We start from the raw sequence: 27,946 nt of genomic DNA, 5'->3' as shown, positions 1-27,946 counted from the left end.
TAGCACATTACTCTTCAGAAATATTGCTCAGTAGATTCTCAGGAAATGAGAATATCCAGATGTAGTTTCCATCTTTATTTTTAAGACCAACATGTATAAAAATCCTGACTATGCCCTTGTTTTTTAACTCCATAATAGAAATATAACCTGGGCTTATTTTATAATCATCTCCATTGCAGTGACAGAATTCATCATATTTAAATCCAGAATGTAAATGACTTCTAGTTCTCATATGATGATGATGGGCTGTGAAAGCTAACATTTTAGTTTTTCATTCAGTTGGGTTAGAATGCTGCTCAAGTTAAAAAAAGCCATATTGTTCATAAAGATTGTTGTACACTCCATACAATGAGGGGAAAATAAGACAAAACACCTGTTTTCTTCTGTTTCACTTAGTATGAGCAAGATCTCCCAGCGAGAGAGAGAGAGACTAGGAGTGAAAGAGACAGATGGTATTTCTAGCTGAATAATCGTTTAACTAGAAATCATACTCACTAAACATGTCTCTTTCTCTCCTATCCTCACATTTCTGAATTGTCCGTATTATGTTTATGCTCACCGTCAGTGCAACAGATCAATGTCTGCTGGTCCATGATTGTGTACAGGATACAGGGCCCTTGATTGGATCACTTTTTTTCTATTGATTTCACCAATAAAGATGAGCCCAAGTCAAAAAGTTTTAAAACAAACCTTTGCCTTGTTGTAGTAAACTGATGAAGTTAGGGACATGGCCATCCAAAATACCAGAAAAAAGCTTTTCTAACATCTTTGCACTTTTAAATTTTAAATGTTGCTTGTTGAGTATATACCCATTGTATATACTTGAAGGGCTGTAGCAGGAACATCCTGTTGTCTTGCTTGTCCTGTTAAAAAGTCGTTCCTTTCACTGCATCATGTTGGCCTCTAGTCCAGTGGCTCCTGTTTTATTCGGATCACGGAGGTTGTGACTCCACGCTGACCTCGCTTGACCTCCCTCCGCAGAACGTATTCACTGAACTGAGACGAATCCACGCCACCTCCACACGAGCCTGCAATCTCGAAGCCCCTCTGCTGGAGACGCTCCAGTACCTGGCACACACATACGCACATACATGGTTAATCTCGTTTTGACAGGAATATACAAAAAATTTCAAAAAAGTAAAGAGCTCTATATAGCAAAATAAAGAGCTCTGTACAAACAACTCTATATCACAGAGAAAAGAGGTCCCTCATGTAAAAAAATACATTTACAACATTTATCACTAGGTTATGGGGAAGTCAGGGAAGCTAAAGGTACACCACTCTTGACACCAATGAAATCAGAGATAGAAACATGTCAAACAACTTTTTTTTTTATCAATAAACCAAAACTTAAGCAATTTAATCGCTAGTTAAAGGAAATGAGCGGCTGGGTAGACAAAATTACAATTTTTACTGCCCAGCATTTTCATTTTATGCAGAAAGTTGATAAAAAAATAGCTGGTGACATCTTAGAATTACACAACAATTCAGCTATGAATAAAAGCACTGCATGCACAGTGGAAGTAATAAAATGTGTCTGAGCAGATTGTACTGACCCAATAAATTCGAAACCCTTTTTCTCATATGAACACACACATACACGTTCATTTCTCAGTCCTCCAGATATTCGCTCCACAGGGCTGTGAGATCATATTCCATTAGAGCGCCCCCAGGGCCCCTCTCTTCCCTCACCCCACCCCCTTCTCTTTTCTCCAGCTCTCTTTCTCTCTCTCTGTATCTTCCTCCTTTGTTACAACTCTATATGCTTCTCTAAGACTATCCCTTTTCCTCCTTGTCTTTTCTGTCTCTGTTCATTTTTGTCCATTTATCTTATAACCTCTTGTCTTTCTGTTCTTCTCTTTTTGTTTCTGTCCTCTTACCTTCCTCCATATTCCATTAGTGTGACCGCAGGTGCCAGGGGCCAAAAGATTTAATACCCGAATGGGATTAGACACCCTCCACAAACACACACACTGTGGCTGTACACAATAACAGCTCTTTATCTAGCAAACCAAGTAGAAATAAATGAAACAAAAATGAAATAAAAAAAATTGACCAAATGAGATAAATTTATAGTGAAAATAAATGAATTTCAGTTCATGATGAATGGACTAAACCATAAAGGCTTTGGGCAATGACCTAAGTGATGCTGCTTTTACTTGTGCCGTGACCTACTGTAATTACAAAATTGTGAAACTAATTAGAACAAAACACTCAAGTCCAGTCGGGGGATTACTCAGAGTTTGACCTCGTTTCTGATAAGCATCTTGTCAATGCCACCATTTCTGGAGCAATGCTGAAATGCATGAAACTATATGAAAGCTAAACTAAAAGTAGGCCTGTCGCTTCCATGCCAACAAAATTTATTATGGAGTCATAAAATAACTGAAACTAAATGGAAATTAAAAACCAATTTACAAAGAAAATGAAAATTTCAAAACTGTAAAAGCCCTGTGGCAAACACTCAAATTGCACTTGTATTGAGTAAGCCTGGTTTCTGTGTACTTTTATTCACCATTTGCTGAGAGCCTGTTCGGAGAGTCAGTCTTGGTAAACGTATCTGCTAAATGCTGTAGTAATAAGCAGTTACATGTACTCAAATAAAATTTTGATGGGTGTGATTATTTTCAAATGGTATGTTTACTTCTGCTCAGCATGTTTGTGAGGAAAGGAATCTGTCTTTTACTCTGTTAGTCAACAACATTTAGTTACTAGTTACTAATTTTATTATGTTATGTTGAATGCTATGATTGACATTGACAGCATCTGTATTGCTTGGCCACTGGTCACCTTTCTGACTTTTGAGGTACATTTTACCCCAAAAGTGCACCAAATAGAGAAGAATCGTGCCCAACAAACATCCTGCTCTTAAGTTCCTGTGCTGAATGTGCTATTAAGGTCTGCTGTAGTGTTGCAAGTTACACCATCTTTAAAGCTGCATTAGTCAAAATTGTAGATATGCAACCTATTTTTACTCTTTCTTTATGCCTCATATTCCCTCTCACTAACACAAAGCACATCCCTAGAATTATGCCCAGCAGATTTAATTTAGAGTTTGCCAGCATGAACAAAGACTGTCAGGCCAGAGGCCAGTTTCTTGTATAGTTTGCTTCGTGATGCGTGTTTGGTGCAGTTGACTTGCATACTGCATCTGTAAGAAGGTGGTTGATCCAAATTGTTACTTCACCAGGATCTCTAAGTGTTAATAAATCAAACATATAAATCTCATGTTAAGTCATCCAATCAAACAGCTACATACTTTATACATATTGTGTTTTACATACCCGTCCTGGCTAAACTTCACTAAACTTCATCCCCTTCTCATGTAATAATTCTCTTCATTTTGGAAAGGGCTTCTAATGTTGATTGTTGCTTTGGGACGCTCCTTGTTAGGCTTGGCAGCACAGCATGTTTGTTCCCCCACCAATAAGTAAGTAAGTAAGTAAGTAAGTAAAACTTTATTTATATAGCACTTTTCCAGAGTGATTGCAAAGTGCTTTACAAAATACTTACAAATAAAATACAATACAAGACATTTAAGATCATTATAATCATATACTCAAATAAGTAATACACACAATTAAATACTCAAATGCACACCAACTCATAAAGCACATTGATCAAAAGCTGTTAAAAGCAAGAGAATAAAAAGTCTTTAAATGTTTTTTAAAAACCTGGACTGAATCAGAGAGTCTGACATCAGTAGGAAGATTATTCCCCAATTTTGGGGCATAGACTGCAACAGCCTGGTCCTCCTTTGATTTTAAGTTAGTACAAGGAACAGTTAATAACCCCTGATTAGAAGACCCTAAAAGTTCTCACACTATGAAGAGGACGCAAGAACTCAGTGAGGTATGCTGGAGCCTCATTATGAACAGCCTGATAAGTAAGCATTAACATTTTAAAATCTATTCTATAGCTTACAGGCAACCAGTGTAGAGAAGCCAGTACTAGTGTAATATGTTCCAAAACAATACTATCACCTGGTGGAGCAGAGACCTACCTGCACAGAGTTGAGATGGCAGTACCCATTTAGAGGAAAGCGGATGACGTGAGTGGAGTCATGGTTCCATCCTGCGTTCACTGAATTACACATGACATCTCCAATTTCAGGGAAGATGTCCTCGATGAGGGCCTTATCCCCGCTCAGCGTGATCCTTTCACCCAACTCGGGGGCCACTCGAACTACTACACACTCACACAGCCGCGACACACTCCCCGAGTCTCGCTCTGAACGCCATCGCTCCAGCTCAGTCTGCAGCGGCTGCAGCTGGAAATACCGTGCCTCCTCATACAGCAGAGAATAGTCCTGCACATGTACAAGCACACATACAAGTCAGATATGTAAACTTAGAGAACAATAAGTCTGACTGATGTTTGTGTGTTAGTGTCCATGTGTGAGGGTGCATGCTGGATAATAGTCAGACGAGCAATGTAGAGGTATTTTAATGTTTTTCAGAAAGTTTGCACGATGATATGAACAAAATCATTCAGAGTGGTTTAACATGAAATGTTTCATTCTTGACCAGCTTCCACAGTGGTAGTGATAGGAACCAGAAACCATCTGAAGAGTTTAATACCCCTAAAAGCTACCTCACAAAGTTGATACATAAAATGATTACTGACATGCTGCTTGGTGCCCTAGACATTGTTTTACAGTAGTTTAATTGAGATAAAGTTGAGGCCTGAAACATATTTTTAAGTCAGGAAGGGCATTGCAAGACAAAATGCAACCAAGCAGCCATTAACAGCCTTCAGTTTTGTCTAGTACTTTTGATATGCCAGGAAAAAAGTGTATTGACTGGATAAGTTTAAGATATGGGGAAGGGGGCCAGACTCACCTTAAAGTCATCTGGGATGAGTAGCTTGGATGTCCTGAGGAAGTTGAGGATGTAGCGGAACATATGACCATCACGATCGATGAAATAGTGCTGCTTCAGACTGTCTAGCACTATGGGCTCTGTTCCGTCAAACAAGCGGCCAATCCTGAGAGGGAATTACAGAAAGTCTTGGTTCCGCTCAAGGTCTCTACTTCATGCTGTTAGAGGCTTTTTTCATTGCCACTGTTGCTTTTGGCTTGCTCAGTAGGTACTTTGCAACCATAACTGTTGTTAGAGGCATTCTAAAAATAACGTGAGTACAGAGTGATGTATAGGAGGGATTCAGCACAATAAAAATTTGAGAACTTGTGTAATATTCAGAATTTTGAGAGTTGAGAACTTTGAGAGGATAGACACAGGAGCATGCCACATGAGGGAGCATGCCACATGAGGGAGCTGCTGTATGTTCGAGTGCATCTGTGTCCTTATGTATGCCGCATGTCTATGAACTATATGCCAGTTTGATAGTGATTCTAGTTCATCACAGACTCTATGGACACACACACACACATATGCACCAGCATCATTATCAGAGATCAACGTCAGAATGGGCATGACTGGAGGCAACTTTGCGTCTGCTGATGCAGATGTCACAGTCATGTACAATGCTCTGATGACACCGTCATAACTAAGATGTGGCCATAGCCAGTGGTGAAATGGACCACAGCTGCATGTATCACTCATTACCTCTAACCACACCTCTGTAGACCACACCCAAGACATGGAGTGTAAGTATGAAGACAGAACACAGATGTAGTGAAGCACTGTGGGTAAAACATTGTTTGCTCTGTGGATTTGGGGAAGCTGAGGATTATTATGTGAATGCTATTATGATTATATATCTAAGATGATTTGACAGATTGGCAGTAAATTTTACAAAAAAATCTTTTTTTGCTTTTTGTTTAACTTAAATATGAGATTCTCTTGGGACACCATGATATTGACTTAAGTGAATCCTTGAGACTGCTGCATATTGAGACTAGAGGTATGGCTGAAAGATTAATCATTTGTATATTGAAATCGCAATTTGAAAGAGTGTATTTTTTTTATATAGCTTATATTATTATCAGTGTTGTAACAAATTTTAAGTAGGAAAATAGAGCCCAATAACCTAGAGCTCAATCAGTCTTTAGACCAATCAGAAGCAACCAAATGTGACATCACAACTGCAACTAACTGTCAGTCTGGCACGCTACATTTAGTGTTCAAGTTTCAAGCCAGATAAACTGGATTTGCAGGTGTTCTTATCCAAATATAACAAGCCTTGAACTTATTTTATAGAGAGTAATCACAATTTAAGTCACAATCACAATACTGGTAAGAAAAATCACTATTAGATATTTTCTCCTAATCCTTTAGCCAAAACTGGACACGTGTAAGACTGTCTGAGAGAGTATGATTAACATTATGAAACTGTCTGAAAGACTGGAGAGACTGGAAGTGCATTAGTGTCTGTGAGATCTCAAGCTTGCCAAACTCTGTGAGACTGAGACTGTATAACACTTTGGTGCAACTGTTTAAGAGAGAAATTGGCTTTAATAATATATATGTGGAAATTTTAAAAGGAATAAAACATAATTAAATGTAATCAATGTATGAGTGATAAACTGTAATAATGAAAATGTTTAAGCATATAAAACATATGTAAGCCCCTTGGTTATCATCAGCATTTAATTTTTCATCATTTGACATGGGTGGCACGGTGGCGTGGTGGGTAGCACTGTCGCCTCACAGCGAGGAGGGCCTGGGTTTGATTCCCCGGCCGGGTGACCGGGGTCCTCTCTGTGTGGAGTTTGCATGTTCTCCCCGTGTCTGCGTGGGTTTCCTCCAGGTTCTCCGGTTTCCTCCCACAGTCCAAAGACATGCAGTCAGGCCAATTGGACATGTTAAATTTCCCCTAGAGTGACTGTCTGTGTCTGTCTATCTGCCCTGCGATGGACTGGCGACCTGTCCAGTGTGTTCCCTGCCCGAAGACTGCTGGGACAGGCTTCAGCACCCCCCCGCGACCCTGATGGAGAAGCGGCTTAGAAAATGGATGGATGGATGGATCATTTGACATACTTCCTCTCATGTTAAATAGTGTGTTTATTTCCCAGTCCTACCAAAAAGACATATTTTAAGGTAATGTAAGATTACTAGATCCTGATAACAGGCTCTCTGTATACATTCTGCCTATGTCGGACTGAAACAGGTTGAACAGCTTAGCACGTAGCTAATAGACAAGCAGACTCCACCAATAATACTGTATGTAGAAACAAGCTTTAATTTTTAGTTTTTATTAAAAGAGCCACATGCAAAACTACAAACATGCAAGTTGAAGAATATGCAACCTAAATGGCCATTACAAGTTTCAGATGAATGTTGTTAAGCTAGAGTTTGCAATAAATACCATAAAGTATGAATATATTCCACCATTAGAAAAGGAACTTTACAAAGCAAGTGTAAACAAAAAGGACCCTATTTATGACTGAGCAGTTAGTAAAAAGTTGCCTTAATTAATTAATTAATTAATTAAATTGTTTTTGGTAAAAAAAGATTTAATGATTTAGACTGTGCACGTCTGTGTGAAGGTTTGTGAAGGTTTGTGAGACTTTGTGCGACTGTGTGAGACTGTATAAGGTTGTGTGAGACTGAGATTTTATGAGACTATATGAGTGTGAGAATGTGTAAGACTAAAACTGACACTGAGATTTTATGAGACTGTGAGAATGGGTGAGATTTTATGAGACGAGGAGTATGAGAACGTGTGAGACAAAGAATGCCTGGCTAACTAATCTGTTTGAGATTTTATGAGACTGATTGTGAGACTGTACAAACATGAGACTATGTGAGACTGAGTGAGAGTGTATGAGACTGTACAAGCATGAGACTATGTGAGACTGCATGAGATTCGTGTAAGTCTGTGAGACAGATTTTGAATCTGAGCGAGACCATGAGACTGTGTGAAACTAAGTCTGTGTGAGACTGTATGAGATTGTGCAAGACTGAGTGAGTGTGAAACTGAGACTGTATGAGATTGTGCAAGACTGTAAGAGTGTGAGACTGAGACTGTGAGACCGTATGGGATTGTGTGAGTCTGTAAATCTGTGTGAGACTGCATGAGATTTGTGTGAGTCTGTGATACAGAGATTTTGAGTCTGTGTGAGACTGTATGAGATTGTGTGAGGGTGTAAGTCTGTAAGACTGTTTGTGGTTGTGTTGAGGCATTAAGGTGACTGTGTAGTATGAGTGTATGAGACTGATATGTTACACTGTAAGACTACATGAGACTTTTTTTATATGCGTTTCTAAAACTGTGAGATTGTTTGAGAGCGTGAGACTGTATGTGCTTTTATGTGACTCTGTGAGATTATATGAGCGCATTTGAGACTCTATGAGACTATATGAATCTGTGTGAGATTTAATGAGAATGTACGAGACTGAGAGAGACTGAGTAAATGGCAGTAAGACAGGCACTGTGCTGGCCAGAGACTCATTGCTGCAGGCTCTTCTCTGCCTCCCCTCTGATGTTTGACTCAGTCAGCAGCCACAAGACATTAATGCTCCCTGGCACTGCAGAAATGTACCGGTCAGCGAGCTAATGAGCATAGACAAGACAGACAGACACACACTACCACAGAAGGGGCAAGCACCCTCAGACATATAAGCAATGTAAAGGACAAACGACTCATACATGAAGCACACATACGAACACAGACAGCATGACATCAGTTTTAGAAAAGCTAGGCTAATAAGCAATTATGGAAGACAGGGGTGTCACGATAAAGAAAGGGTGAAAGAACAAAGAACAGTGGCATCATGACGAACGAAAAAACAGCTAAATGGGATTTGTGGTTGAGTCACAAAAAAAAGCACAACGGAACAGCCATAACCTAAAACCCAAAATACACAGCTCTGAACACATCGGCCTAGAGCTTGCCAGCTAAATTCACGGTTCTGTCCCGTTATTAATAGCATGCTATGTTGTGTTTTACCTGGATTCAGGGTATTTGGTGAGAGTGGCGAGGCTGCTGGTGTACATGTGTCCACCCACGTCTATGTGCACTGGCGCATTGGCCTTGGTGAGCTGGGCGGGCGTGGGGATGCCAGCTGTGCCCAGCGGGGAGGCCGGCGAGCGAGCCAACAGTGGCCGAGTCGACATTGCCACACTGCTGCTGCGATGCTCCTGTCACACATACAGCAGTGCATTAGTGAAGACCATTTTTATGAGAACCGTGCACAAGTCATCATCTGTATGAGAGATTTGGGGTCATTTGGCAAACAAAATATTGAAGAACTTTGCCATCTTTTTCTTTGCTTCTGCTGTCTTATGGAATAGAATTAAACGGACAGGGCAGAGTCCAGAGCAAAAAAAGGGAAGGAAGATGGGCTGATAGTTGAGTGGAGACGACTCACACCTTCTTGCACACAGTGCTAGCTGAAGCTTGAGCATGTGGGTATGTATGTGTGTCTGACAGGGAGAGTGAGCGAAAGAGAGGAGACAAGCGGAGAGAGCAGAACAGTTGGACAGACACCCTGGAGGCAGCAAATGTGTCCCTGTGGGACTGCAGTGAATGTCCAGTCCCCTTAATGGCTCATGTGACCATGTGATGAGAGGACAGTACTGAATTTAGGCCATGGCACTGACAGAAAAGAGAGGTGAAAATGATTTTTAAAAACAAAGTAAAACAAAATAATTCAGCAACTCAAACCATATCCTGTCAAGAGCCAGACAATAGCACAGTCATGCATTCGTACAAAAACTCCTAGTATAGCAATGACCACCCGAACGGTCAATAAATTTGCTGTCACTAATTTTGCTGTCAGCAGGTAATTACAGTCATTACTGTGCTTGTGCTATAATTGTTCTCATTAGCATCTGCAAGGCTACTCTGGCATTCTCAGAGATCATATCATCTGCTTGTGCTGTGAAAAAAAGCTGCTTGCCGAATCTCAGTGGTCAGCATTTAGCGAAGCGCACTGCAACAGCCACCGGCAAACTCTCGCTCTTTTAAAGATGAAGAAAGCAAACAAAAAACAAAGCATAAGTGTTGCTAGTGCGAGCCTGTCTCTGTGCCCATTTAGCCGAGAGCAGAGTAATCTTATCTGAGGCGGACTGTCTTGCAGGATGAGCCATGCGGAGAAGATGAATTCTACGGGCTGGCTTATATACTGACCTGAAAAAAACAAGCATTAACCCTCTGTAATCATGCACACTGTGTGCTCGAGTCAGGCTGCCACAGTACTGCACTGATAAGTGAACAGCACAACAGGGTGTATGCAGGGCTTTGCTCAAAGCTTTTGGTGGGAGTGACTCAGGCCACGGATGTTTTTAAGGTTTTGAAAGACTTTTCCTTAATGAAGCAGTTTATTCTGCTGTTTTTTGGTGCATTGTATTTAAAATGACATCATTTGAAGCCCTGAAATATGCTTAGTGAGCAAATCAAACTAGTAATTAAGGACATTTGCATCATATTTCTTTGACATTTTATGTTTACTTCTGTATCTGCAGGGTGAGAAAATTGTTGCTTTTGCCTGTTTCTGACACAATAGAAATGAGCCACCTGTCTGAGAGGGTGAAAGTCTGGTGTCCACCCACTTCCTCCAACACACAAAATAAAAGCCTCTTTTAACCACACCATTAACCATGTAGCACCTTCCACAGCTTCAGCAGGCTTCTGACAGTGGAGAAGTTAAAGTAGCTTGTACAGTGCTGGCCCTGCAGAGTTTAGCATGCTCTAACTGGCACTTGGACTGGCTGTTGATTAAAAAGAAAAAAAATCAATTCCTTATTTCCAGGCTTTTGGGAATCACAAGTTATCTTCAAAGCTTTGGGCTACACACAGTGATGTTCAAGTTATATTTAAATTTAAGTTAAATATATATAGTTAAATTAGGAAAAAAATGCATTTGCATATGAAATAAATATCATTTGAAATTAGCAACAAACTCTACATTTCTGCACAATTAAATCATGAGGTCCAGGCCAAAACATTCCTTATAACTTCAGTGAGAATGGATAGGCTGAATAGGTGTACTTATGTAAATGTTTAGGTTTTTGTGACATATTTTTGCATCTTGGCTTCCATAAATGTATTGTATGGAGTGGGGAGGGGACTTTACCAGTGTTTACATATTATATTAAACTCTTATTAAAAAAAAAAAATGTCAATGATATGGACCCTTTAAATGTCATTCATGGTGACATGGACAGGTCCATACAGGGTATTGTAAGACTAATACTAGTGCCCAAAGAAAACTGTTCCTCTGTAGTGCACTGTTTCACATAAAACCAATCAAACTGTCCTCAGTGTTAAAGATTCAGTTGAATTCCTCTTATGTATTTTGACAAAATCTGAACGATTGTTGTTTTTTTCAATGTTCTTGAAATGAAGCTTGCCCAACCCCTTAACAGTTACTACAAAGGCAAGCATTTGCAGGCGGAGCATGAATAAGTCATTTAGCTGACTAACATATTCAAGACTGTTGAAGCAAGAAAACAACATAGTGGGACACATAGAGGACAGGATGAGTTAAGGGCCATCATTAAGAACTACTGGACAAGTCCGAGACCACCCTTCATTTCCAGTCAAAATTGCCATTCAGCTCAAGTTATTCATTTTTAGAAATATGTATGTGGTGTTTTCAAAATTGAAATTAGAATTTGATGTAGAGAAAATGGGACTCCAAACAACCATGGAAGATCCAGTAGACCCCCAAAACGGTCACCACCAGATAAACCGTACTTAAAGATTTTATCTTCTAAGATTTTATCACTTTTGCTTCAGATCAGAAAAAAAAACTGCAGGTGTTTCTGTCCATCCTACCACTTTAAGAAGACAACTCAGTGCTATGAGTCTAAAAGCACATGTAGCTGCCAATAAACCACTACTAAGAAAAATGAATCTGAAAGTGTAAAAAAGAAGCTGCTGGTGTTTTCAGAACAATGGACTGATCACACCAGAGTTCAGACATTAACATAACTGAATATGTCTGGGATTACTTGGACTGTGAGAAGCAGAAATCCAAATTTCTTTAAAATAACCGAGAGCAAGTGTCCTGAAAAGAACAGAAGCTGTAATAAAGGCAAAAAAAAATCATATTTAGTTAGTTTGACTGGAACTTGAATGTAGGGGGTCTCTGACTTTTGCACAGAACTGTTGATATGAACATTGAATAAAAAATGGGCAGGGAATGATGACTGAACTCTAATGGAACAGGCATGATATGGCACAGCTGAGATTCAACATACCAATGGAAGGGTTCAGGTTTTAGGTCTAGCCTCAGGAGGTAACACCTAAGATGAAAACACATTGGTAAGGCACGTGCATGAGTTTGACCATCACAGAGTAAGAGTGTGCAGACTGACACACATGCTGAGCTGAGTGTGTGTGTGTGTGTGTGTGTGATGGAGAGAAATGTGTGTGGAGGGGTCCATTACATTACACAGAATGATAATACTACACATTTCCCCTCATAAACTTTCAACACTTTCAATTTTGGTTTTATCCAGAACATCCCGTTGGCTCCGTTGGTACCGTTTTCATGTCTGCATGATGAACACTCCTATCCCTGCCACACAGAGCTCCCTCATTTCAGGAGAATACAAGCAAAATTAGCTACCTTAACCTATCAGAAACCATGGCTGCGTACCAAACCACATGCTTCTGCACTTTATATACTCTAATGAATGCACTATTTTTTACACATTATTTAGTGCTGTAGTATGCGGTTTGGGACAAGACCCACCTTTGGCTACAGAAGAGTAATGACCTGTAGGTCTAGGTGAGCTCTGACCAGTCCAGCTCAGGGTTTAATCTGAAGCAGGACTTGAACACTGTCCAAACACACACAGTAAAGCCCCTAAACAAATGGAGGCCTGAAAATATTTGCCAGCAGACAAATATTTAGGATGATGTGCAGAGATGAGTCAAACAGGACACAGCGGCAGAAGTGCTTGCTTTATTGAATTGAGCGTGAGAAAGTGGATTTATGATGACTCGACTGGTGTCGCGGAGTTTGATGGAGAGCAAGGCCACGCTGAGAAACTGCTGATGGACGTGGGCGCGAGCGACCCGTGAGAGAGACGTGACGTGACATCAACAGCCCGTCAGATTTAAAGAGGTTTTGGCTTGTTTGTAGGTTTTTTGGTTTTTTTTTTACCTGCGATGGTAGCACGTGCGTGGCCTCTCCGTTGTGCTCGCGCGCGCTGACAGCGATGATCGCCAGAGGCTCGGCGCAGAGTTTTTTGGCGGGAGAGCCGAGCTCCGGGCATGGAATGGGAGCGCGCGGCGGCCGTTTTCCCACTTTGCGCGTCTCTAGCTGCACGTGGTCGCGGTCGCGCGCTGGCGGCGGCGACTGCGGTTGCTGCTGCGGCGGGGGAGCTTTGGAGCCGAAGCCCGCGACGCTGTTTAGCGTCGCTATGGAAACGGCACCGATGCAGTGGTTGGTGTAGGTCTTGGAGAGCTGCGCGGCACGCGATAGCATCTGCATGCGCGTGCCCAGCAGGTTCTTACCCACGGCCTTGTTCTCGTACCACGTGGCGTCCGCCTCGCCGCAGTGCTCTCGCGGCCGCTGGAAGAAGGCGCGGCACGCCGGGTTGCGCTTGGCCAGGTACTTGACGAAGCTCGCGTATGGGCAGAGCGCCGTGCCCGTCTCGTACATGCGCGGCGCGCTCTCCTCGTCGTCCGCGTCCGCGCGCCTCTTGACCCACGTGGTGCCGCCGCAGCCGCCGCCGGTGCCACGCGACCTGTGGTAGGGGCCGCCAAGCGCCTTGAAGTAAACGAAGCGACGGCCATCCTCGTCCGCCGCCAGCCCGAACGAGTCCTCCTCGAGCTCGCGCTGATTCTCGCGGCCCCTCGTGCAGAAGTACATGCACGTCTCGAACCACACTTTGTTGAGCAAGCCGAACGGGGAACTCGCGCTCAGCGCCGCCGACGCGTACAGGCGCCGCAGGTCGGCGCGCGCGATCGCCTGCTTCTGCACCACGGGCCCGGCACCCTGTTCCTCGAGGCGGCGCAGCGCGGCCGCGAGCGCCAGATTGGCAGCGCGCAGCTCCGGGTCCTTGGTGAGGTCGAGCGCGCGGCAGAAGGGCGGCTCGTTCAGGTAGCGGTTGAGCGAGCTGCGGATGCTGATGAGCGACGACTTGCTGTACAGCTGGCCGCTCTTGGAGCGCGCCTCGGCGTAGAAGGAGCGCAGCGCGCGGCACAGCGCGTGCTTGTCCATGCTCTCGAAGTCTGTGCTTTGCGCTCGCTCGCTCAGGTACTCGCGGAAGATGCGCACGGCGTAGCGCGTGGCCAGGCGCGTGTTCTCGCTCAGCCTGCAGCGCGCGGACGGGGAGCGGGAGCGGGAGCGCGCCTCCCCCTCGGGATCGGAGTCCGGCTCGAGCTCCAGCTCGGTCCGCGCGTCCCGCGGCTCCGCGCGCTGCCCCCACGCGAGCTCCTCGGCGTCCTCCTCTTCCTCGCACTCTCCCGCCGCTGTGATGCGGATGGCCCGGATCTCCCCCTTCTCTCCCTCCTCCTCCTCTTCTTCCTCTCCGTCGCCTCCGTCCCTCTCTCTCTCCCCGTCGCTCGAGCAGCGCTCCCCGCTGCCAGGCATTCTCGCCATATTGCAGTCTGAGACTGTATGAGTCCCGGGGCACTGCGCATGCGCTATATTGGACCGCAGAGCTGAGAGCTTTTGTGTGTGTGTGTTTTAGTGACCTTCAGCTACGAGCTCAGGCACACGCTCTTAAAGGTGCAGAGAGAAGTGAGTGAGTATTCCCAAAATTAAACCCACCCCCCTCCCCCCACACACGCGAACACTTGAATACACAATGCCAGAGAGACGAAGAAACAGGGGCTCGCATCTGTATGCGACCGCTTCATATTTAGGCAGCAAGCACTACACACACACACACACACACACACACACACGCACACGCACTGACGGAAACCGATACTCAAAAATGAGTACGAACATTTTTATCAATTTTCTCTTGATATTCCTTGACAAATGCGTGTAAGTCAGCCACACCGAGACAGTTGTACTGTTACAACGAAATGAAGAGATTTACTTCGTGTGTTTGTCTGATCAGTGTAATCTTCTAAAACTCAACATCTTTCCCATTGGCTCCTGGCATCCTCTATTTGCATACTGTTTTACTTGTTTTACTCACACTCTTCCTGTTGTCTTTCCCTACCTTTTGTTTTGCATGTACTCGTCTCATACTTAACAGTTCAATAATTATGCTTAATAATTCATACAATTCAAAGTTGACTGCAAACGTAAATTACCATTTAACTTGCTGTGAAATATAGTTTTGTAACAGATCAGTATCACAGTAATAATGAAACTATACAAGTCTAACTTATAAGTTTAAGTTTTGTTCTGTTTTCTACTTTAATTAGAACACAATACTAAACTGAGCCTGTTAAAAGCAATCTAACACAGGCCCAATCCTATTTCACCCCTTGCCCCTACCACTTAGAACTTAGGCCTCTGTTTTGTGCGTTCACGTCTAGGGCAAGGGTGTCCCAGTTTTAGCTGAGATAGATGGGTGTAATGAAGTTTTGGGGCTTTATGGCCCTCCAAACGGAGTGTCATGAAAAAAGGCATGAGCAACCAAAGAAACACACAAATGTGAATATATTCTCCATTAAAACAATTACAATAACTACCATATTCTCTTCTATCGTTTCAGTGTATTATGGTCGTTTTCTTCATAACGAGCACAAAACAATTGCTAATAGCATGCTAATGTCCTGGTAGCTAGCTAGCTAACTTGCCCATTCCACTTTAAATAGTCAAGCAGTTCTGATGCCTGAAGCGCCAGAATGTCACTGCTGCACTATTTAAGGTGGAACGGGAAAGTTCGGACAAGAAGCTGGCAAATAGCCGTCTTCAGCTCCGTATCACCAAAGAATTAGTGGTGGGTGATAATAAATAATTGTCTTCAACCCCTTCTTTGAAAGCATAAGATGCCCTACATGTAACTAAAGCCCAGCAGTGAGGAGCTGAACATTTTCCTTCTCTCCCATCACTGAAGACGGGCTGGGTCGCCTACAGAGCAGCGCTAGTAGCTTTTAATGAGCTTTTTCGTGGGGCAAGATTTCAACCACTACCCCTTGTAACTCAGTTCTAAGGGGTTAGGGTGACATTTGAAAACAAGGGGTAGGGGTAAAAAGAAGAAACGGGGTTGGGCCACAGTTGCATGGAACCACCTGGCGTAAAACTTTTAGGTAAATCAATCATTTCAATCTTATGAGTGAACAAAAACGTACACACAAACATGGCTGTTTATTACTAAAGCACTCTTATCTCATGGAGCCTGAGTAGATCAGAGGGTTCCAGCAGCAGTAGCGATCATGGTAAACGTGTTGCTCAGACTCTACATCAGTCTTCCATGTGTATGTTTATATGACTTGGGCTCTGTTATTAATGCTTGCTTTCTCTTTCTACTGAGCATAAAAACATCATGATTCATCATTCTGTATTGTGTTCAGTAGTGACCTGTTCAGATGGCTTACACCTGGAAATAAAACTTACTCTCTTCTGCTATTATTCATGTTGCCCAATAGAAGAATGTATTGGGGCTGAATTGTCCTGCTGTGACCCACTGTAGCAAGGCATTGCTTTCTGCTAAAGGGGACTTTTTCTAAATTTCTGTAGAATTCAGTCATTGACATGAAATAAAGTTATTCAGAGTGGTTTGAATTGTAATGCTTCGTTCTAGAGGAACTTACTAAGGCAGAATAGTTCATAGTGGTTGTGATGGGAACCAAATGTCTGATTGATTTAATGCCTCTAAGAGCTCCCTCATGGAGTTATCATATGAAATGGCTTTGATCATGCTGTCTGGTGTCTGATATACTGCTTTATGATAGTTCTGAGAACGGGTTTTGTGGCCTGGCCTTAAAATATTTATCCAAATTTACCGCTATTACACCATTATCACCGCTACATACAAAAACAAAAATCGCCACCACTGTAAAGAAAATCTGAGTTGGTAAGTTTCTCTAGAATGGCGCATTTCACATTAAACCACTCTGAATGACTCTGTGTACTTCTCACCCATTGAATTATGCAGAAATTTTGAAATAATCCTCTTTAAGTGCTCTGAAGATTACTGCAGTCAGATTACAACGGGTAGAGTGCCAGTAACTTATGAGTAAGACGTATCTACAAATTGATCTTTCTTGCTCTTGTTGGGACAAAAGGCTATCTCCTTCAACCCCAGGCCATAAATACATATTATGTTTTTATAAAATATTATTAATAAAAAAGACATTTTAATACTGGCTAAACACTTTCACTAATAACTGTTTTAAGTCTAAGTTCTCAAAAGATGTTAAAAAGTAAAGAGTATTCAGACGCTGAGTTTGTGGAAGAGGCAAAAAGGCTTCTTCTTTATTTCAGCATCAGGTGGCAGGATCTCGAGAGACCCAGCTGTGCAAATACAGTGTTCCAGACAACAGTTTTATACCATTTATCTGGGATAATTTGATATCCCCAACCTTACTTCTCAAATTTTGATATTAGTTCATTCTCTATTAGGTGCATGTATTTGTCCAACAATTTGGCCATCACATGATGAGCTCACTCATAAAAACTGGTTTCAATAGGTTTTTTACCAGCCTGCTCTACCTTTCAAGGTCAACTTGCCCCTCTCTTCACTGGGTCAGTAGGTACAAACAGGCCTCTCTATGAACCCAGGGGCTTTCCAGTGTCTAGAATCTCCTATGCAGACAGACTAAGACCGACCTTTTGTGAGAGAATTAATATTCTCTGTTAGCCGATACGACCTATTTAATTATTGATTACAATTTCTAGTTTGATTACTGATTAAGGGAACATTTATTCAAAATCTGTCAATCGCTGTCTCTCTCAAAGTGTTGTTAGAGGGAATTCTTTTGAATGGTTTATTGCTGATGGACAACAGATTCTTATAAAATAATCAGTGATTATTTGATTGTATCCAGCCACATAAATGATCCATGACTCCAGAGAACGAAGTTCCACTGCTTTTCACAGCCCAGTGCTGGGGAGCTTTATTCTCCTCTAGCTGACGCTTGGTATTGGGCATGGTGATCTTATGATGCCACATGGTACGGCTTAATTCAACCTGACTCTACTTGCTTTTAGTACCAGTTACTTTGCAGATATAGTACTTCCTTAATGTAGCTGGTCGTCATAGCAACACCACATGAAACTGCTGTGATGTGCAGGAGACAAATTGTGTTCAGAATAGGCTGACGGCAGCAAGACAAAAGACAAAACAGAAAAGTTTGGGAAATACTAAACCAGAGTTCAGATGGCGAGATGATTCTGCTTGCTCAAAGGCGATGCAAGATGGTATCTGGTAGCTAACTTTAGCATATGTGCTGAGGGTGATGGTGACAATTCTTTCTAATGAATCAATAATCTGCAGTTTTTCCACATCACCTTTTGGTATCAGCTCAGCTTGAAACCACATCGGAGGAGGTGATAGCAAAAATAGTATCAGGTACCAGGTTTGCCTAAGGAAAAACCAAAAAAGTAGCTAAATTCACTATTTAGAAGTGATGTCTGGGTACTTTTGGACACTCAACTACAATCCTCATGCACTGCCATGGAAGTTCCTTCATAGAGGAGAAAAGAAAAATGCACAACTTATTCCTTTTTGGCTTAAAGCTGCGTTATGTAAGATTTAGGGATTTGGAGACCTCTCTGTTGAAAATTTGTAAATGCATGCAATGGGTGGAAGAGCATTTTGCAGTGTTGGCTGTGCTTCCAACCACAGTGAGGGGATGAATCTGACATTTGTGAGTAATAGAAATCTGTCCTTCTTTTTGAAACTCTGTGTGTGATCTTATTACATAAAGATGTATGATGTGGTCAGGGGCGTAGCCAGTGTTTACAGTGTGTCAGATCCAGTTTTTTATTGGGGTGGCAAACTACTTGGAAAAAATAAAATGAAACTGCAGTTAATAACATTCTTTCGCAGTTACGTTAGGGCTACATTACTAAAATAGCTTTTTTATGAACTGCTTAACATTTTTAAAAACTGGAAACTTTAGAAACTGATTTTATTCCTATTTTTGGCCAGATTCAGTGGAAAAATATTGGTTTGTTTTTGTTTACTGCCTGATGCTGTATCACTGGTTAAAACTGTGATCCACAGCATATCATATAGCAAAACCAAAAATACTGCACTGTATTGATGTTGAAATTTATTTAGGTGCCTTCAGCTGTGTTTCCATAATGTGTCCACTATTAACTGCTTCTTCAAGCAAAATGAACAAGGCTAATGTTAAGGTTTTGACCAGTGTTCACTGATCTATTTGCTCAGTAAAGTAGCCTATCGGAGCAATAACAAGCCAATTATTGCAGGCACCTTCATTCGACTCATAACTTATTGGTAACTGTCCTGATAGCGCCAGAATGACCACATGACCACATGTCTTGCTAGGGTGACACTGGCCACCTCTTGGCTATGCCCCTGGACATGGTCCGAAAAACTGCTGTGAAGTTCTTTTTTTATTCATTTAAACAATAACGGGTAATTTGCAGAAGTACACAAAGCCCATATTTTAGCATTTTCCCCTCCTATTTAGTAATTTTTTCTTTCAAATCTTACATAGTGCTGCTTTAAAGTAAACTGCATTGCCATTTGGACCGAACTTATTGGCCATTTTATCAGGTACTGTACTCTGTTTGCTGCATAGTTAATTGCCACCTCTTACCCTATCCATAAGAGGAAAAGATCACCACAGGACTTCCACTGAGCAGGTATTTTTTGGCAGTGACTATACTAAGTGCTGCAGTGACACTGATTGTGCTGATATGAGTGTGCCAGGCATATCTGGCTTTGCTGTTACCTTGTAGGTGTACAGTTAGTGACTATAGCCCATAAACAATATGCACATTTTCTGGCCCCTCAACCTTCAATTTTTGAAGACAAGTAGCACATTTTGGCTTCTGTGTTACAATGTATCAATTCACAATCAAGCACTGATTGGAGAAATACATCCAAGTTATCATTCATGATCCAGAAAAGCTGACAACTTTGAAGATTTCTGAAAGCTTCCACAAGGCACTGTGTTTATGAAGCACATACATGCGAGGTTCTTGTTTATGTCTCCCTCAGTCACTCTCTCTTCCTCTTGCACCTTAAGCGCAGTAGCAGTAGACTCTCATTTGACTCCTCTGTAATACAGAGATCTTCCTGTGTGGATGAGCTTCCATTTTAAAACGAGAAACCTCTTTTCTTTTGTCTCGTTCTATCGTTTCTGCCTGCAGGCATGTCACCAGAAACGGCTATGACATCTCTCAAAGGAAAGAGAAGACAGAGAGGCAGAGGGAAAAGGGGAAAAAAAAGAACTCCTCTTCTTCACATTAGAAATTCTCGTTAGTGGAGCCCATTTCACACCTAGATACCCAATTAGCAATTAGCTGAGCTTTAAAGTGCAGTCCTGAGCCGGGGCCCTGATCCGGGCCTGATTTGTATGCGCTTTGTGCAGATGGTGATAAGGGAGAGAGGCAGAATACATGTATAGTTTTAAATTTAATTTCATAATCATTTGCATGGCAGGGTGGCCCGCGGGCATGAGGGAAAATAACATGCCCGCTCTTCAAAAGGCACATCAGGCTCGTTACATGGCTGTGTGGAGGATTGGAGGAGGCTTTTTTTTATGCCCAGGCAGGTAATGTGTTCCCTGACTAATCTGCAGTGATAGAGAAGTTCAGAAGAAGCACTTAAAAAAAAAAAAGCACATAGCAGAGCGCAGCGTCACAAATCGCCTCTCCCTCCGAGGCCCGGCGCCGAGCACTGCGGAAATGAGCACCAAGGTGCGATAGAGCTGCAGCCACTGCCAGAGCCCTGGGCTATCACGAAAGGGTAACACTTAAATGTGTATGTGTACGTGTAAGTGTGTGGAAAAAGGCGACAGAGAGACTGTAGAGGACACGCATGAAAAAACAGAGGCCTACACGGCTTGACGAAAGTTTAGGGACACCTTGCTAGACTTTTTTCACTGTTATTTTTTCATTTTTATTTTAAGTGAAACAAAATTAGCAGCAAAGCTTTTGGTTGCAAAAAACATTTGCAGATTCTTCAGGCAGCATTCATAGTGCATTCAGACTGCCATTGTAAACTCATTTTCAAGCAAGCTGCCAAACAATGTGTCTTGCCAAGTTAATTGTAAATACAGCGCTGGCACTAGTGGGGAACTGAAGTGAGCACTGGCAACCCAGATTTTGACTTTGCCCTCAGTCCAAGTCTAAGCAGTGGGTTGGTTTCAGTGCTATATTAACGTCATCATAACAGAACAAGTAATGAATAAGACACTGACACTGGTGAGTTAAAAACATGACAGGTCTTTCTTCATCTAGCCCACTCCATATTTTTCAATTCTCTTAAGTATTCTTTCAAACCACAATCATAAATACCAACATCATAAAAAGTTTTAAATTATTATAATGTTAAGTCTACCTGTAGTGCATTGCCAGGCTCCATCACATATCTTTTTCTTTTTTCTTGCACAATTTTTGGACCTACGTCCTGATGATCACTCAAACACAATCAATTGGTAGTTACAAGACACGTTTCTGACTTTACAATCTGATGAGGAGGACTGAATGCACCATCAGCTTTACAGTCTTCATAGTGGTATAAATCATTATTTGACAGTTTTTCACTTACCAAATATGGTTAAAATAACATATTTGAAATCTATTGGCCCAATGGTGATTTAAACACTTGAACGGTTTGGGTGCTGACAACAAAACAAGGACTTCAGATGTTTGCCATTATCCCAAAGTTAGCACTTTCAGAAATACTGTCAAATAGTTTTTACACATCTGATATTTGTTTTGCTCAGACTGAACCTGATTAGTCATTAGTCAGTCATTACTGCAAACCAAAGAAGAAAGAAGGGTAGATGATAGTAATCATCACAAAAGTGTGTAAATCTCTGCATGTTGACAGAAGAAGTAAGAACATTTTATGATGGATGATAGAAATGATCCAAAATTATTACATTCAGTACAGTAAGAGGCCATATTTCATTTATTTAATTTCCAGTCAAAATTGCCAATAAGTACGAGTTATTTGTTTTTCAGGAGGTGTTTCTAGATATGAGATAAGAAAGGGGAATGTCAAAGGAAAATAAATGGTAAAAGCTGAAAAGGCAACCAACTCCTAAGATTGGACTGAAAGTCTAAAAATATCCCTGTAGATTTCTTTGAAATATCTGGCCTGAAGTGAAAGAAAGCTGTAAAAAGGCAATGGGTTGATGCACTAAATACTGAATAACTTAATATTATATGTACTTGTTCAGGCATTTCTGTGCTTTTCTGTTAAATATGTGTTCTTTTTTTCTGACAATGTAAAATTAAAAACTTAATAGCCTTCTTGACTGGAAGTTAAATTAATGAAGTGAGGTCTCTGACTTTTGCACTATAGTCTACAATAAAGTTTTAAAGTTATTTCCTTCTACTATAAAGTTAGCAATTTGGAGTTTCTTACAACAGCAACATTATAATTGATGAAAGAGGATAATGTTGACCTCTTGCTTCTGCTGTATCGCCGTCCACTGTAACTGCCCACAGCTCATGATCCCATCTCATTACTGATGGCGCCAGGCTTTCTCAGGCTTTTGAGCTCTAATGAGCAACTTCACAGCACTTTAAGGAATATAACACACACTGCCACAGCTGTCTTGCGCTTCATTCGGCTTCACTCGACATGGATATCTGACCTGCTCGCTTAAACCTGCCATAACTACGCATTCCCACTTACAAGCCATAAAGAGTTAAAGAAGATAGGAACATAAAAGAGCACTCTTGACATCTTATGCTTTCTAAAACTTAATCTAATACATATTCATATCGATGCATATGCATGAGTGCTAGTGTAAAAAATGGTAGAGAGAGAGCGAGAGAGAGAGAGAGAGAGAGTGAGAGAGAGAGAGAGAGAGAGAGAGAGAGAGAGAGAGATTAGTAACCTGGGTCTGAGATGTTTCCAAGCTCATATCAACACGTTGAATATTCTAGATGCGTGAGTCAGAAAACTCAGCAACTAAAGCCCAGACTGTGGGCAGCACTTCAACAACTACTCCTCACTGAACGATACTTAAAACAGTGTGTACGGAGGATGAGGAGCTGACTCTAGAAAACGTGTGTGTGTGTGTGTGTGTGGGTGGTTGGTTTTAATTGAGCAGGTAAGCGTATGCGCTCTGCAAGAAGATTTAAAGCAGATTTACAGTTCAGCTAAGAGAATTCTATTTCAGTTAAAGGAATTCTTCAGCATTTAGCACATCTGTAGTACATGGTCGACTACCATAGGCAATGACATCGATACACAGCAGAAAAGGATAGAACCCAATGTCTCAGTGGCACTTTAATAGTCTTGAATGAATACTCTTTCTGTTATTTTATAGTAGAGAGAAGCACATCAAAGTTGACTGTTTGCAAAATAATGTTTGACATGCCTCTCGAACAGTCACATCTGTCATTAAGCACTACTTCTTCTTTCAAGCGAAGGAAAAAATTAAAAGGAACAAACCTGCAGTAAGAACAGCGGTGCCAGCAAATAAGTCAGAATTATTAAGCTTTTTCATAATTCTTTTTAAAAAAATGATAGTGTATCTTTCAGACAGATACTATCCTGATCATCTGCATGGTTGTAATGTTTTAATACATTATTGAAGGTGAAAAGTTTTGGATCAAACTATACACTGCCTGGCCACTTCATTAAGTAAACCTCCTTGTTTCTACACTCTTTGTCCATTTTATCAGCTCCACTTACCATATAGATGCACTCTGTAGTTCTACAATTACAGACTGTAGTCCATCTGTTTCTCTGCCCCCTTTTACCCTGTTCTTTAATAGTCAGGACCCCCAGAGCAGGTATCATTCTCAGCACCACAGTGACACTGACATGGTGGTGACATGTTAGTGTGTATATGTGTGTGTGTGTGTGTGTGTGTGTGTGTATGTGTATATATATATATATATATATATATATATATATATATATATATATATATATACATATATATAATATATCTAGGTTACTGTAGGTTGCTAACCATAATTTTATCATATCAAATGATGTTACAGAACAATGTGAAGCTAGTTAGCTAGCTAAGTTATGTTTTCTTTCTTTAGCTGCTGACAAAAATCTCCAGCATTAGTCTTAGCTTAACTGAATAGGTAGCTTGCTTCACTCAAACCTCTCCTTATTAAACATGAGCACTTACCACTTTAATGCTAAGTGGCTTCATTTGATTCAATTTGGCACATTATAGAGCAACTAATGTTTATATTGAAAGTTTGGCGAATAAAAAGCACTGGTGTTTTTCATGTGCTCATTTACGTCAAACAGTGTAAAGAAACTGGCTGTAAAGAAATTGCAATCAGCTATTGACATTCCTGATTGCTGCAAATCAAGGCAACCTAAGCTGGATGTTTGATGGACGTAGCAACAATAACTAAGGGAGACGCGGCGTGTAAGAATTTTGTAAATGGGCGATTATCCTCTGTGGTAATCGACTGCACTGCAGATGCAGCAGATAGAGATGTGGTTGAAAATGCTGGAGTTTTCCTTTATAGTTTAGTAAAGAGAATTTTATACCTCCTAATAGAAAAAGAAAACTGAGTTGATACTCTGTCGCATCGTCCCCTACCACACACACACACACACACACACACACACACACACACACACACACACTCACTCACTCACTCACTCACTCACTCACTCACTCACTCACTTTAAAACAGGATACAGATTGATGCCCATCTCAATAGAAGTTTGTTTCCTCAGGTAAGGAACAGCCTGTCATGCTTTCCTTAGTGAGTGTATGATACAATATTGATAACACATCAAACAAATGGATCATCAGCCACAGGCTGCAGTCATGAACACAACCACACACACACACACACACACACACACACACACACACACACACACACACACACACACACACACAGTTTAATGTAAAAGTTTGTGGTCAAATTACACTTTTTGTTGATTTTCTAAGTGAATTAATTTAACATATCCTCTACAGAAAGCACATGTCTGCACATTTTAACACACAATTACTGTTTATTTGTTAAATGTAATATACTGTGAAACATTAAAAGTTATGGCACAATTTACATTGTATGTTTTCAACATTTGCTGAGAAATTGCATATTTCATTTAAAGGATGTGTTAACTTATTTGCTCTTGTAAAATCAACAAAACATTTTGACCAAGGATTTTCAAACTTTGTATCCAAATGAACATACATTATCGTGAACACCTACCTAACAAGACCGTGCAGTGTTGTTATGCACTGGCCTCAAGAGGAGACGGTGGGTGAGCTTTAGCTTTTTCTCCTTCATCCTATCCCACACAGCCACTAACCCGTGCATGTCAGCTTAGCCAGGTCACTGCCCCACTGGCTGCTCTGGTAAGAACTGTGACTAACATTTTTACTGCAATGGAAGTTTTACAAAGGACAGCGTGATGAGCACATTAAATAATGAACTGATGCAGTGTTTTCTAACCCTGGTCCTGCAGAAGCCATACCTCCATACACCTAATTCAACTGATCTACTTATTAACAAGCTCCTCCCACAATGCACTCAGTTAGAGAAGTAAAAAAGCTCTTAGATGTGCAAGGCAGTGGGTCTCCAGGACCTGTTTGGGAACCACTAAACCAGTGGTCTAAATTTTACCACCTGAAAATGTTAGTTTAGTTGAATAAAAATCATCCTATTTGTAGGACTATGATGCTTCTTCTTAACATTTCATGACCATGTACAGTGTGATTCAAAAAGATTCATCCAAATTCAAAGCACCACATTTTTACAACTGTGAGGTGCCTAGGAACCAATCACATACCAATTGTAAGAGGGGGTCATAGAGTTTCTGACTGTCCCTGGAGGATGGCTCCCTTCAGTCTGTGAGGAGATGGCAACCTCTGAGCAGAAAACGTTTTGCGTTCTCCAGTGCAAAGGCTCAGAGCATTCTTTGCTGGTTCCATGAAACTGGATGATCTCCAAACTCGCACTGAAAGATATCTGAGTACAGTGATGCCTGACATGCTCAGTTGAGTATGGGATCAACATTGTGTTGATGTTGTCCATACAGTTGGAGGAGGTTCATATTGAGCACATGTAAAATTAATTATTAAACACCTGATTTATTTAAGAGTAGGAGGTTTCTTATCACCCTTATATTTTTGGAGTGATATAATAACAACCATTGGTTCTCTAAAATAACCTCTGGTACTTAAAGAGCGGTTTCTGTAAATCAGATGTGACCAGGCAATGTAATGGTTCTTCAGAAACCTTCATTTCAACTGAAATAGAACCATTAAGGTAAAAAAAGTCTCTTTAAAGAACCATTCTTTGAAAGGCTCTTTAACCAAAATAACCAAAATGGGTTCTTCCATGGCATCACTCCAAAGAAGCGTTTGTGGCATGTTTATTTGTAAGAGTGTAAAGCTGCTAAACACATCTGAGCTTGATGTTCAGGCCAGATAACAGCGCCCATCAGGCTGAGCACCACGCCAGAGAACAATATGCTACAACATGAGTGCTATTCACAGAGCTGGAAAAGCAGCCTCTGGTGAGCACTCTGCTTCACTACAGTGGCTCGCACTCAGCCAGCTGGCATGGTGACCAGGGCCTTGGTCAGAGATGCCAGAAGACTACAACACATGTGTGACCCACTCACACTAGTGTGGCACCATTACACCCTACAAAAATGTGCACCCTTTGAATCACAAGACTGAGGATTAAGGGTTGGTGACAAGAACAACACATCCAACTAAAAAAAACCACAACCATTAGCACATCTTTGTTTTTCAGTATGAATTGTTCTGCAGCAGAAACCACAAATCCATCGTTCTGGTTTAGATTCCAGGTGCTGACCTTGGCCAGTGTGGGGCTTTGCAAATGAATTTTGGCTCATGTTGATTTAAATTATATTTACCAGATCAATAGGTGCACATAACACTCCTAAAAAATAATATGTTAATTAACATAAAACAAATAATACAATAAAAAAGATATCTTTGAGAGATAGATAGATAGCACAGAGTGCTGAGAGATAGAGGTCCAGTCAATAAAGCGCATTAACCGGACTCCAAGCTCAAACAATACAGCGTAACCACGAGGAAAACGCTGAACGACATAAAGAAATGTTATTCTATCTCGGGTATAAAAAGCCCTAGCGGCAGCTCAGGAGCTAGTCTATCACAGCAATTCCAGCAGAGCAGCCCGCTCAAGCGTCCAGTTCATTGACCGCGTTTCTGTTCTGCTCTTCAGTCTCGAGGTCGAGTGCTGGAGTGCCATTACTTTTGGAAGAGATGGCTGACCGGGCTACAGTGACATAGTATTATTTATGGATAGAGGACAATCTCTCTCTCTCTCTCTCTCTCTCTCTCTCTCTCTCTCTCTCCTAGTTGTGTCCTGCCCTTAAACACACACCAGCACGGACCGAATCGATGTTTGTTCCATAAAAACCCACCCGTTTTCAGGAACATGCGCAAACGCAGCTGTCCAAGTCACTGCCTGCTTGTTTGGGGGAGGGGGGGGGGGGTGATAGGAGTAAACACATACACACAGACACGCACACAAACGCGCGCTCCCAAATCTCGCACCCCTCACCTGGACCGCGCGCCCCCTCTCTCCTCTCTCCTCTTTCTTCTTCTCCTCGCTCCGCTCCAGCGCTTAGTGCTTCAGCTCCGGGGTTTGTGTGTATGTGTGTGTGGGCCGCCGGGTATCCGCGCGCCCTGCCGCCTCCGTCGCGCTCGGCTGTCAGCACACGCGCCGCGGAACGAAGCGATGAGAGCGGCGAAGCTGCAGCTGCCTGCTCGTGCGGCCAGCCTGAGCGCGCTCTCTTTCCGCTGAGGCTCCGTTGAGGCTCCGGTGAGGCTCCGCTGGCTCTGAGCTGCTGTGGAGCCGCTGATGATCGCTGTGATTTTAGCGCGCGAATGGAGCGCTGCCCCGGGCGCTTCCTGCAAATGGATGGACCGGGGGCGCGCGGGAGGGAGCGCGCACAGCGAAAGGGAGGCATAGAGAGGGAGGCTTTTATTCCTCACACGCACACACTCCGCATGTCGCTGTGC

The 27,946-nt window shown here is 41.9% G+C and overlaps 1 protein-coding gene across 3 annotated transcripts; it reads right to left on the bottom strand.

The window, feature by feature from the left end:
* Positions 1-60: 60 nt before the first annotated feature.
* kctd1 (potassium channel tetramerization domain containing 1) lies at positions 61-27,865 on the bottom strand. 3 transcript variants are annotated; one of them, XM_037537378.1, is made up of 6 exons: positions 27,486-27,865; positions 12,112-12,156; positions 8,855-9,045; positions 4,842-4,986; positions 4,004-4,309; positions 61-1,068 (listed from the first exon to the last, which is right to left on the bottom strand). In XM_037537378.1, exons 3-6 carry the CDS (start codon positions 9,019-9,021, stop codon positions 904-906), a joined length of 783 nt encoding a protein of 260 aa, XP_037393275.1. In that variant the 5' UTR covers positions 9,022-9,045; positions 12,112-12,156; positions 27,486-27,865; the 3' UTR covers positions 61-903. The 3 variants fall into 3 exon arrangements, with proteins under 3 accessions (XP_037393275.1, XP_037393274.1, XP_017542969.1); XM_037537377.1 differs by lacking the exon at positions 12,112-12,156; XM_017687480.2 differs by lacking the exons at positions 12,112-12,156; positions 27,486-27,865 and adding an exon at positions 13,023-14,530.
* Between the last annotated feature and the right edge of the window lie 81 nt (positions 27,866-27,946).

The sequence above is a fragment of the Pygocentrus nattereri genome, chromosome 4 (genome assembly GCF_015220715.1).
Source record: "Pygocentrus nattereri isolate fPygNat1 chromosome 4, fPygNat1.pri, whole genome shotgun sequence".
Classification (NCBI taxonomy): domain Eukaryota; kingdom Metazoa; phylum Chordata; class Actinopteri; order Characiformes; family Serrasalmidae; genus Pygocentrus; species Pygocentrus nattereri.
Note: the sequence above shows the minus strand (reverse complement) of the source record. Positions and strands in the feature narration are given on the sequence as shown.